The sequence below is a fragment of the Coturnix japonica genome, chromosome 1 (genome assembly GCF_054131305.1).
Source record: "Coturnix japonica strain WE chromosome 1, WE-NBRP24, whole genome shotgun sequence".
NCBI lineage: Eukaryota > Metazoa > Chordata > Aves > Galliformes > Phasianidae > Coturnix > Coturnix japonica.
The window spans coordinates 121,457,312-121,470,807 of NC_140663.1; the positions used below are offsets into that span (position 1 = coordinate 121,457,312).

The 13,496-nt window shown below is 43.4% G+C and overlaps 1 protein-coding gene across 9 annotated transcripts in view; it reads right to left on the reverse strand.

Annotated features, from left to right (window-relative positions):
* Positions 1-13,496, reverse strand: part of AFF3 (ALF transcription elongation factor 3) — a 305,750-nt gene that overhangs the window by 57,530 nt on the left and 234,724 nt on the right. For 6 of the 9 annotated variants that reach the window (XR_014941034.1, XR_014941035.1, XM_085533184.1 and 3 more), the window contains one exon: positions 9,425-9,465. Coding sequence is in view for 7 of the 9 variants with exons in the window: in XM_085533184.1 (XP_085389310.1) it covers positions 9,425-9,465 (41 nt within the window). In the remaining 2 variants the exon portion in view is untranslated. Of the gene's footprint in view, positions 1-9,424; positions 9,466-9,813; positions 9,881-13,496 lie in introns of those variants that run through there. The other 3 variants (XM_085533170.1, XM_085533161.1, XM_085533194.1) reach the window with 2 other exon arrangements.

Genomic DNA, 13,496 nt, shown 5'->3' on the forward strand with positions numbered 1-13,496 from the left:
CAGTATTTGAGGGCATTATTAGCAGGGATGAGTGATGGATATTGTAGGGAACTGCAGGGTGAAAACCTGAGGGGCAGGCAGAAATCTTACATGGATTTTGGAGGCAGGTGGCCAAGGGGTAACTGTGTTGGTGGTAGCACTGTTCCCTCACTAACACCTGGCCAGGCTGTGTCCCACCACATGCTGGCAAGATGCTTATGCTGGTGTCTGTGGTGTCACAAAACCAGACAACTTGTCCTGACCTTCACTGTGGTCTTGGAAGGCAGGCCAACCCCTCCAGCAATGGGAGCTGTGCCAACCTTTTGGCAGTAGCTGGTGACCTGGGGAAGGCTCCACGTGTCCTTTTGGGGTTTTAGTAGTTTTGAGGTGCAGGGAAGGGGCAGATTTGGCAGGAAAAGTGCCGTGAGTAATGGTTAGAGAGCCAGCAAGGGAGGCTCAAGAAATTGGCAGAGGGGATTTGGAAGGCCCAGTTGGTGACACTCTGGAAAGAGGGGGAGCAAGAAAGGGTGATGATTGTGATAGAGGCTCTGTGTGTCTGTTTTATCTCATTCCACTCTAAACAGGTTGTGGAAAGGAAGATAAAGGAAGATGTGACCTCCCACAGGGCTGCTGGCAACCAGGCACTGCCACGAGCACCAGCAGCAGTCACCACCTACATGGATATGAACCAGCACAGACCTCCCCGGGCACCTACAGCATGAGCTAAAGCCAGCACCAGTGCAGAAACTCACAAAAGCATGTTAAAGTGTCTTAAAGGATCATTACGAAGCAAGAGATTTACTTGGCAGGTCTCTGTGACTTCTGGGGTGATTTTTATCTGTTGTGTAAATCAGAATCATGAGATTCTTTAACCCTGTTCCCCTGGTATGTTTTTGGGTTTTTTTTTTTTAAACAAACTGTTAGTTCATTTGGAGCAGTTATGCTTGATTGTGCCAGTAAATAATGAGTGAGTGCTATTTGTGAATTATTTGGGTGCTGGATTTGCACAGAAAAGGACCTACTCTCTTCTTTGCGAATGTGTGTGAGAAGGGGACATGCAAGAATGAAGAGTTAAGGGTGAAAAAGACCTTTAAAATCTTTATAGCAGAAGGTACACCGGTATGAAAAGTAAATTTCATTAGGCATAAAATACCTACCTTTAAAATAAATAATTTTCCATTTTTGCTAAAATGCCAGAAGATTGCAGTCTGTGTTAGTGAATAGAATGTGTCTCATTTAAATCATACCCCTTGCAAAAAAATAAAAAATAAAAAATCTAATTTAATTTAAGTAATTTCTATTTATTTCTGCCTTTTAAAATTAGATCATTTTCAGGTTATAAAAGTGTAATATCTGAATATGGACTCTTTACACCTAGTTTCAATCCAGACCTAATTTTTCATCTAAGTTAAAAACACATGAGAGCACAAAGTCATCATACTATCTGGCCCTTCTCTGACTGCAGAAAGGGCAGCCTACTATAAATAGTATCCTTGAGAGAAGGAAGGTCTTCTGTTTTGAGGAGGGTTTTGAAACTTCACACTATTCCAGGATGGAACCAACCCCTCCAATTTTGAACTTTCCCATGAAATGGAACCCCTGAAGAAAGCAGTAGTAATGAAAAATAAAGCAGAAAGTGCTCTCATCATTTGCGAAGGAAATGTCACCGAGCAGACCACCTGGAAATGCTGACTGAGACAGAAACCTTGCAAATTTGGAGCCATTTCAGCTTTCCGGGTTTTGGTTTCCATCAAAAGAACCCCAGTGGCTGAGGAGCCCGCATGACTTCCCAGCAGCCCTGCTGGTTTGGCTGCCTGATGGACAGTCAGGATGAGTTGAACTGCAACTGCTACCAGATCATGAAGCCTGCACATAGTCCAGCTCTGTGAAAGGACCCGCTTAGGCACTTTCGGAACTGCCCATACTCAGCAATATGCATTTTAAGAGCTAGAAACATTTCTAAACCGCTGGTGTCAGGTCCTCAGCGGGTGAAAACAGAGATAACACTCCTGAAATCAGTGGAGCTATTTTGATATGTACCAGTGAAAATCTGGTCACCGAAGCCTCAAACACAATTCAAAGTGTGGAGTTTTGTATAAGGTAAGAATTGTGGTTAGTGTGCTCCTAACTGAGTCATTGATGAGCCACAAAGAGAATGACTATGGGATTCAGAACGTTAAAAACAATTATGCGATTTAAGCTTTCATTTCATGCAGAAAAATCTCTCAATCAAACTAAACCAGGAACTTGTCATTTTTCTATTTACTTTTCTCATCAACCATGAAAAAAAATACTCCCTGCTGCCTCAAACTACTCGAGTGAACCCAAAAGTCTGCATGCAAACCTAATTTGTCAATGTTGGCTGAAAAGCATATAAACATACCTCCTCCTCCTGATGACTGCATGAAAGACTTTTCATATGCACAGAAGAAGTATTTCTCTATAGCTAGCTCAAGCCCTACAGCTTTCTTGTGACATTTCTTACCCATCAAAAGCTCATAACAATTTGAATTTGGCTGTGTTAGGAATGTGGGATCAAGTCCCTCCTTTGGAAGCTCTGCTGGGCACAGAGCTTGAAGGTGGCTGTGTACATAAAGAAAGATGTTTTTAGAGGAAGGAATGAATTCCTTGGATGGGAAGAGACTTTTGCAACTACTAGGACCTCCATGATTTTGGGATTAAGAGCTGTGGGTGCCTGTAAGTGGCAGATGCTGCAAAGGGAATCTGGTGGTCCTTGAGACATACAAGTTAGGGTTTTTTTTTTTTGTTTTTTGTTTTTTTTTTTTTTTTACAAAAGTCCTGTGTGTCCATGAGAACACCCAGTTTGCACTGATTCTGATAAGGTAGGCACACCCTAGAAGACTTGTGTACCAGACCCCTCACCAGCTTGGTTGCCTTTACAGGTATGCTCCAGGGTCCTTCTTGTAGTGAGGGGCCCAAAACTGAACACAGTTTTGTACTCATCAAGGCTGAGTACAGAGGGATGACCACAAAATGTAAAAGCCTTATGCTAACACCATGTAACTGGGCCAGGCTGAGGTGCTGCTGCTTGCTATGAATTTTCAGCATTTCTTAAAATAAGGTGGTAATGGAAGTGTGGTGATTTGTGGGAACAGCATGATCCCCGGTTTCCTGCTATTAGTGCCGTGTAAACCTGAGCTCTTTTTCTTCAGACTGCCAGGAAATAGATACAAAGGTATTTATAAGATTTCACTTTTTAAGCATAGCACTAAAAATAGTGCAATACATCATTCATAGTACAGGTCTCTCTATTCTCTTATCCCACTGTTGAAGAAAGAAACGCATAATGTTATCAACTAACTGCCCTCCTTAAGTCTTCCAATAAAGCAAGTCTGAGCTACTGGTGTTACTATCAAGGTTAAAATCCCCCTTGTTTTACAACATGTTCCTCGCCTACAGGCACTGTCAACGCCCAAAGGGAGCATAATGTTCAAGTCTCATTGAAATATCAGTAAGTAATATCAATAACAAAGAAAACACAGAATACATTAACAAATTCACTGCCCATAGCTATGTACCCATGATATATGGGAATGGTGTTCAGAGCATCGGTTCAACAATACTTTAAGGCAGTACTCCTTTGACCCATGCTGATGAAGATGGACAGATAGGTTACAGAAGATTATGCCTCCAAGGGTCATAAAAATGTAGAAGGTTCCCAACTGCAAACTGATTTTTCAAAGACAATTACCTGCATGATTTAACCAGACGACCATTTCTGCCTTCCAGGTTTCATATCGTTACTGTTTGTTTCCTCGCGGATTTTTGCTATTTTTCCTTTACTCACCATTTTTTTTTCTTTTTTTTTTTTCCTTTTTCTTTTTGCCTCAGATACACACATTAAAGAAAAAACAACAACAACAAAAAAACAGTCTCACACTTCTTGCCCTATGTGATTTATTCCCAAGAAATTAAATTACATTTTTATAAGCCTGTGTTACCGCAAATGATAGCTGAAGATTTGCTGAAAAAATTAATTCCTGATCCGTTGCTGTGAAGAGTCCTTGCTAGCACTGCACTGACTCTGTCTTTCAAAACCAGATGGAAGCAGTCCAACGGTATGATTAACTTCTTAGTCCCTGCAATTTCCTATTGCTCTGCTTGCCCTAGATTTCAGGATTGACCTCCTGCTTCACTGCAAAATGCACAGTTGCTCAGCTTGATAAATCACATGAATACTTTTTTGATCACAGTTATCTACTATTTACTACATACCCAGTGAGGTTAATCATATGCTGAGGCACTTCATATGCTGCACACATATACGCTCTTCTTCCCAATAGCACTTTGCATATTTTTCAAGCTGCCAGCCAGCAGTGGGACCTGTTTTCCCCTTACCAATATGCAAAAAGGCCCCAGACATGCACCTTGTCTCTTTTTCACTTTGTGTTAACTCTGTATTTATCCACACATGGATTCTAGTAAACCAAAGAAAATACATGAGAAACTACTAGTCAGATCTTTCTTTTAGTGGACACATATTTTCCAAAATGCTCATGTTTCTCCCTCAGAAATCTTTGAGAAGCTATTGGGAGTGCATGGGGCTGCTCACGGGGAGCCAGGAAATGTTGACTGTCATGACAGAAAACTGCTATCACTTCCTTGAAGAATAAAAACACATCTCAACTGTTCTTTTTCTTTCTCTAAACACCAAAATAATCACAGTATTTAGCATAGCTAGCTGGTGCTCAGTGTTGCTAAAATTCCCTGGGACAGCTCTGCCATACCTTCTCACACAGCTTTGCAATGCAATCAAATTGCATCTCCAGAGCCACTGTAGAACAAATCCAAAGAAGAACCAGCAATAGTCAAGGTATGAGAAAGCATCCAATAGTGAACAGACAGGTGCTACAGATCTTGTTTCCAAGTTAAATAAAGGGAAATAGAATCCAATTCTACTCAGGTATCTATCTGTTCTTTCTCATTCCAAGCCTTCCATGGGCTTTCCTTTGAAAGCTCCTTTTCAGCAATTCACAGCAGCCTCCGGTAGTGGAAAGAACATCTTATATGAAATACACAGCACTACTCTCTCCTTCAAGTTCTGTACCCAGGAGGGCTGAGAAACTTCAGATCTTTTCTGCCACAAGCTGCAGCAGCCATCACTGTTTGCTATGCCATACAGAACAGGAGGGCTACACCTGTGGGACACCAGCATTTTCAATCAGATGAGCTTTCATGTAAGGGATTAATGGTAAATCAAAATCCCTTGTCAAAGACACTCTCTTTTTTCCTTGCAAAGATAATCCTGAAGGTATAAGCAGTGTACTAGCTCTGCTGGAGCCGTGCATCTGTTCCTATGGCAAAGAGCACTGAGTGTACACACTCCCCTCCAGCCAGTCTTTGCATCCCATAGAGTCCATTTTCTCAGTTTCTTCATTCTCTGCTGGGACCCAGAGCAGCTGTCCTGAGCCAGAGCTTCCCTGTGGCTGTCACTGATCAGACAGTGCTGTCACGTCAAAGCTTGCAGGCCATCCAGCAAGCTGAGTCACTTGCTGATAAGCTGACCACACTGCCTCTTGTGTGGAGGGCTCGCTCAGCATGAAAAGTGATGCTATCACAGAATTAGAGAATCATAGACTGCCTTGAGTTGAAAGAGACCTGAACAATCATCAAATTCCAACCCTTTGCCACAGGCAGGGTTGCCAACCTCTAGACCAAGGACCAGATCAGATCTCATCCCACCTGGCCTTGATCTCCTCTGGGGATGGGGCATCCACACCTCTCCAAGCAACCTGCTCCAGCACCACACCATACTCTCAGTGAAAAACTTCCCCTAGTTTAACAAGGTTCCTCTGGATGGCATTCCTTCCTTCTGCCATATCAACTGCACCACTCAGCTTGGTGGTGTCATCAGCAGACTTTTGAGGGTGCATTTGATCTCATCACTGGTAAAGATGCTGAAGAGTACCAGTCCCAAGATGGACCTGTGGGGGACACGGCTCATCACCAGCTTTCACCCGGACATAGAGCCATTGAACACAACCCCTGAAAAGCAGCTTGGCATCACTCCTGCTCCCAAACCATCCCTCTGCCTGCAGGACCTTGAGTAAAACTGGCCATAATAGTAATCCATAATAGTAAAACAACACATACTGCACATCCTGCATCCTAACTGTGACCAAATATAGATAGAGAGGGCATGGTGACCTGGAAATGTGAAGTATTATTCCTTTCACCAAAGATGAAAGCAGACCAAAGATCAGACAGACCATGGAGCTCATCAAACTCTCTGAATGGAGCTTGTCTACCCTGCAAAACTGATGTTAATGTTGAGATGCTTTGTCTATCAGCTGCCCAAGGTGGTAAGTCAAAAAGATTTATTAGCAGCCTGTACTTAGCAGTTCAGGCATGGGTGAAACATATATATTAACCAGGTGCTAAGTGTAAGCCAGAGAGCTGGGCTCCTTGCAGGCTTATCAGTAGGATGGGGAGCTGTCTAGCATGGCTACACGGCTCAGTGCCCTCTTTGCCAGCTCAGCTCCTGCTCTGTCTAGTGGAGCTAGTGGGTCTGTCTGATCCTCCGCAGTAAGGAAACAAAGAAGATAATAGGTTGGGACTGTGAATTAGACATCTCTCATAAGTACCACCCAAGCACTGCAGGGAATGAGACAGCTTTTCCCTATTACAGTGAGAGAGGAAATTCAGCGGTGGCATGAGGCTTTCCTCTAAGCATTCAAAACCCTCAGGCAGACCCACTTGGCCCATACTGCAGTATAGAGAAATAAAAGCAGCTAGGGGAATAGGAGTGCCCTAGAACCACTGTAAATCTTTACTTCATGGAAAATCTTATCTTGAGCATGAATATGAGCTGCAAGTAAATTTAATGTGTGGATTAAGTGCGGTCTCCCTCATGGTGGGCTTCTCAGCCGAAAAAGAACAAAAGAACAATAATGAGTGTTGTGTTTGAGTATGATTACAAACATCTGTAATTTACAGCTGGACATTCCCCATCGCAAATGTGTCCAGTGAGCAAGTCCTTCTGGGTTAGTGGAACAGACTGCACAAAATTAGCTTTTAACTTCAGTCCCGAGGTCAGAGTTCCAGGACCATGGGAGTCAATAATAAAATCTATTTAGCTCAGTGGGATTAAGCGGGTTTAAGACCTGGCTTAACCGCACCGCTCACTGTTAAATAATAACAGATCACACCGAATATTTCAGGTACAGACATTTTTCTTAATTTAAAAGCTATTTGGGCAATGGATATGCAAGTCAGACAGCTGAAGACATACTGGCACTGTATCATTAAGATATACGAATTAAATTTTTGTTCTTCTCCATCCCAGAAATGGAGCAATCCTTGTAGTTAGAACACTTTACCAAAGAGCATAATAAAATTAAAACCAAGCTGTGCTGTATAAACACTGAGGGTTTTTCACGAGAGAATGAAAAGCTAATGGGGCCTGTGCATCTTTCCTGACAAAACAGTCAGTGCATGTGCAGAGCAACCTGTCTTCTGGAAGCAGAAAAGCTGTTTCAGTCAGGCTTCTGGGTCACTAATCTTTGTGTTTGCACATAAATCTATTGGGGGTTACTGTGGCAGGCTGAAAACAAGACCGTGTGCAACACACTGAAGAAATCAATGGCCATAGGTTTCAAAACTCTCCCCCCCACCTCCCCCAATCCTCTTTCAGTTTAGTTAGCTGTTACCTTTTTAACAGAAGTCGAAAGCAAAAGCTGAAATAAGAGCAATGAAGAATAGTTTTTTTTTTTTTTGTTTTTTTTTTTCTGAAAAGAATAATGGCTGAAACTGTTGAAAGCTTGATTTAACCCACTGCCTCCCCTGGCACTGAGACATGCTGGTGCTCCTTGCTGCTGCTGGGACATGAGTGCTGAGCATCCATATTGCTGGTGCCCTCACCTCAGCCAAGGCTGAAAGGCTACTTTTGGCCCACTTGTTCACACCTCAGAGAGGCTGGGACCATCTATCCAACACCAGCACTGCTCTTCCTAGGAGGCACAGCGCAAGACCTGGGGAACGCTAACTGCTTCCAGGGGCAGCCCTGTAGGAATGTTCCTCATTCAGCACAGGCAAAGGTGCTTAGAAGCCACCCACTATCAGAGCGATGTCCCCACCATGTCAAAAGCTCTTTGCGTGGTGTAGAAGCTTCCACTCCTCCATCCTCCTTGTTGCTGCACAGACTCCTCTTTCCCTCTGAGTTTGTCCCCTCTACAGCCAATACTCACATGCCCTACAACCAACGCACTGATTTCACTCACATCCCTGGCATCTTTTTTCCTTACGGGGGACATCCCTCTCCCCCTAAAAAAAACCAGTGTTTGTAAACTGTGCGGGTGGTGGTGGGGTGTCGATAATTTTGGCAGCCTTAGCCTCAGAGCAGAGAGAAATGTTATTCATCCGTGCACAAGATATAATTCAGCCTAAGTGACAGGCTCTGCTCTGGAGAAATCCCGGCCCGGGCTGGCTTCGAGAGTCAATTACTGCTTATTCCCAGGGAGGCGGGGGCAGGGGGCCAGGCGGGTGGAGGGGGCTGCCAGCGAGGCAGGGGGAAATTTACTCTGTGTCAGCCTGCATGACACAGTGCCTCATTTGTGGATAAATGTAAATCTGCTGGTTCTTTTTCACAGGCACTAAAATGTACGGTCTCTCTCCCTCTCCCCCACCCCCTGTTCCCAAAACTGGAAAAGAAATCAGGACCGTCTTAGAAAGCTACCTTATATTTCAATCAATCCTCTTTCATAAAAGTCATTTAAGGTAAATACCTGTGCAGACTTACGGCCCAACTATAACATTTACTGTGGCCCAAATCCCGAATTCCTTGCTTGGGCCACTTTCCCATTGAAGTTGATGGAAATTCACTTGAAAAAGAGCTGAGTAAAACCTGAATGCTAGCTGAGGATTTGGTCCCTTGCTTATCTGCCTGAAGCACTGCAGCTCCAGAAATGAAAATAATAAAAGAAAAAAAGGAATTAAATTCATCTAAAATACCCATCCCTCAAAACTTAAGGGATGGAAAAAAAGACATTGTTTTTTGTGCATGAAATGTATGGAGAATCTCATCACAGGAAGAGCAATTCCCAGGGAAAGAATTTGGAAAAAGTCAAAAGAGAACATCTCAAAATAAATGAAGTACTTATTGCTGAAAAATGAGCTTAGATATATCTCAGCAAACTCTAAAGCTGAGAATTTACTGCATCATTCATGCCTTCCGCAGTAAGTTCCTTATCTCTCGTTTGGTATCACAACAAGGGATTCTGCATACTCTGTATGAAATACAACAAGACTGCGATTTTTGCAGTAATAAACTCTACACATGCATGACAAATCCAAGCATGCAAAATGTTTAACATCCCAGTTCGCAGATACTTTGGGGACAAAATCCGATTATGAGTTATACGCCACAATAAATAGGGCTCAACGTTTCATAAAGCAATTTATAGTTCATAAAAATGACAAAATGTACCTGTCAGACAGAACGCGGAGAGCAGATCTCTGTGCTGCCTGCTGGAAGAAAGGGCAGAGATGTTTATTTTATATTCTGACTTTAAAATTACGAGCACAATCAACACTTCAAAAAATGCGTTACACACATTTTTGTCACGTGTCCAAATTTTAAAGTACTACCGAAGTAGCAGAGACTCTACAGCGAAATGGACATTCCAGCCTGGTCAGTGTAAGAGCACTTTGTTAAGCGTGCCATAAACCAGGAGGCTGTCAGATCACGGTGCAGTATTTGAGGTCTGAACTGCTCTATTTAGACGTTTTCTGCAGGTCTCTGAGAGAGAACTCTGCAGGGCTCAGCTCTCCTCCTTCCCCTCTCCCCGCTCTGCGCTCCCACTCCCTCTCCTTTACCATCAGTCTCCTCCCATTCTTCCACAGAAACAAACATCACATATTTGGTTCCTTGTGCGACGAAGCCCGTAGCTATAATTACAGATTTAGCGAAGCCTGCCAGGGCTGCCGCAGACTTTTCCAGAGCGCTGCCATGTCAATCTGCTGGCAACCCTTGGCTATGCAGTGCAGGATCGACCTGTTGCTGGTTTGCTCCTCGGTTTTTGCCTAGCACAACTCTTTGGATGGGGTGGGGAAGCATGGTGCTTGTTCTTGTGTTAGCCAGCAGTCCTGGGAATAGAATCATAGCCTCTCAAGTTTAATAGGACTCCCAAGCCTATCCCCGAGCTGGTTTGCCACTTTATTATTATTATTCTTTCCCCTTCTTGAATCACTTCAAGCAGGGTGATTCATGGCTTCGGCACAGTAATTAGCTGCTAAGCAAAGATGAAATCCATAATGTTCTGAAAATCTGCTTTAAAGCCCCAGTTCTGCTTGCGGCTGCCCTCCTCTCTTTTCCTCATCTGAGCTGTGCCTCGCCTGGCACAGAAGGGACACAAATCCACACGGCATGGATAAGGGAGGGAACTGAACATACATTTTCTCTTTGCAGCCATCAGCAAGTATGTTTTGCAAACAATCCCTCTGGCTTCTTAAGATAGGAGAGGCTGCATCCCCAGCCCTGAATGCACAAAATGGCATTCTGGTCAGAACTGGAGAGCATGAAGGTAGGGAGGTTAGATGTTAGGAGGAAATTCTACCCTCAGAGGCTGGTAAAGCACTGGCACAGCTGCCCAGAGAAGCTGTGGTGCCCCATCCCTGGTGGCGCTCAAGGCCAGGTCGGATGGGGCCCTGGGCAGCCTGAGCTGGTGGCTGTCAGGAGATAAAGACTATGCTGCATCCATTGCCAGCAGAATGGCTCACAAGTGGGTTCTCCTTTAACTTCAGCATTCAGCAGAGAGCCCGTGGCAAGGGCTGGGTAGGTACCACCAGCTGAATGGGAAAGTGCCCATGGCACACACCTGATGACTCTAGTGTTAGAAAAATAGTAATGGGAACCCTGTCATATTATTATCTCTAGTAGCTCAACATACTTTCATGCTCTTTGGGTACACTTTTTTTCAACTGCTCTCCATTTCAGCACATTGGCACTGTGTTTGTTCTTGCCTTTGGTAGGGACTCACTATAACAATTTCACCTCACTGCTGGTGCAAAGACTCAGGAAAGACCCAAACCTTAGGTTTAAGGATATCCTGTGACTTAATGTTGACCTCTGCAGCGTGCGATGCCTTTGCAAAGCTCAGGAGACTCCTCTCACTATCAGATCCCTTCCCCAGAGCCAAGTAATGCAGACACCACTCAAGTCACAGTCACTCTTCTCCCACCCTTCCCTTGCAGGCAGCCACTATGTGGCAGTGCTCTGTAAGACACTTCTAATTATTTCCCACTCTTGGCTTAGACCACCACAGGTGGTGCAATGAAGCAGGTTAGAAAACCGATGAAGCTGAAAAACAGCACTTTTCCTATATTTATTTATTTATTTATTTATTTATTTATCCTTTCATTTGTAACCTGGACGTTGAATCTATTTTTATCTCTCCTATTCCTTTCTGGGGAAATGCAGAGCTCAACTGGAGCAAGGTATGTGGTGGCCAAAGGAGACAGAAGGCACTGAAGGAGATGGTTGTTCTGTATCCAGAGTCCTCAGAGACATTACAGAGACCCCATGGAGGCACACGTAGGCTTTGATGATCCTAAAAGCTCCCTAACATGAGGATGTGGGATGCATATACCACTCTTGTATTTCTCTAAAACTTCCAATTTTGAAAGAGGAAGAAGAGCTGGGTTCTTTGTCTCCCAGACCAGGTGGAAGCAACCTTAAGGAGAGAAGAGGAGAGGACTCCTGTCATGATCTGCAGGGAATGTTAAACTGAGCTGGGTTATGTGGAGCTGGGCTGCAGCCTCAAGTGCTGGTCTCTAGTTTCCATTTTGGTACATCCAGCTGCTGACAGCATTGAAAAGGTGATCCCTTCTGGGCAAGCAAGTGCATTCAGATGAATGCAGCAGAAAGAAATATACAAGTACTTTTCAGTGAGATCATTCTACTTTTTCAATTGGCTTCTCATATTAAGTAGTTTAATAGGTGTCCTTCTTCACCAGGATGCAACGCAGGTTGCAGGGGACACCTCGCTCTGTGCCTGGTGGTGGCACATTCTATAAATGAGACTATTGATTTCTTTCTTACATGGTTTGAAAACACAGCCATGTTTGACTGCAAGTTTTCGTGACTCCTTGAGTTGGTAATGGCCCCATTTCTGAATGAATGGGGAATACCATCCAGTTGAAAACATATTCTTCCTCCCTGGAGAAACAGATCTATTGCCTGCAATGAAAGGCAGTTAGCAACTATCTGGCAATTTTAATTCTGCCCTATATTGCTCCAGTCTCCTGGAGAAAGCGAGCTGTTGTAATTAAAGGTAGTTAGCAGTTCCCTAGCAAGAATAAAGACTCGCAGCCACTAATTACAGTCCTCTCCTTCCCTTGCTACAGGGCTTGGCTGCTCAACCTGTGGGGAAATATCTGCCCCTGGTTCTTGCTAACAGTTTGTTGTGACCCCATTCAAGTTTATTTGTGAATATCCATGGAGGGTCCTGACCTAGAGCTTGGGAAACTCTTGCTGTAGAAACAGTTTTCTTTGATTTATTATGTTTCTAATATGCCGACATTATCTATGTAGCAATGTAAGAAAAATGTGTGGTACTTGGTATCATAAACTTCCCTCACCACTGTTTTGGAATACCTTGCTTTTGATTCTGCAACTTAATTTGCATCTTATTTTACATCATTAACAACTTTACTGAGACCAGCTCACCATCCGTCAAGAAAGAAGGTGAGAATATGTTATACATTCCTTATTATTCCTGAAACTAAGTGTTTGTGATGCTTATATAAATTAGGGGTAAGAAATAATTTTGCTGCTGCCAGAATTTTAAGATCCCCAAGAATGATCACTAAAAGGAATTCTGTGGGAAGCTGAATATTCTCTTGATAAGTGATTATGCTGTACTCTGATATGTTCACCACTTCTAAGAGTATCCCTAACATTTTTGTTCCCGGAACTAACAGGGTTACTCACTGAGGGAGGGTTTCCCCAGAACGAACAAGGATATTGAAGGCCAGCCCATGACATAATAACGTTAATGCTGAGTAGGAAGCGGGGTAGGAAAAAAAATATATCGCTTAGGTGACTCAGGTACTTAGGCTTGAGAAACTAGCCACAGTAAGTGTGATGGATTACTCCATTTCACTACATCAAGAGTTGTAAATTACAGGATACTGGCTGGTTAGACTTCTTCGTCCCTCACCTGAATTGGTTCTAGATACATTTAGGGCAGAGTTTCATTGATCTGCTTATAGTTCATTAATCATTCATGAAAGATTCTAGCTGTACCCCAAGACTACTAAGACAAAACAAGTTTTCAGACAGTAGTAATCACATTCAGGTTCTCAATTTCCAGAGCCTGCCTCTCCTTTCTCCATCCTTTATTTCAGTGAGCCAGAGCTTGGGAGCATAAACAACAGATATTCATGTTTCAGTGTGTGTTAAATGAGCTACCAAAATTACATGAAGTGTCACAAACTGCAATCTGTTGTTGAAGGGAAATCAGAGAGGAAATTAAATACTTTCATAGTAATTGGGACTG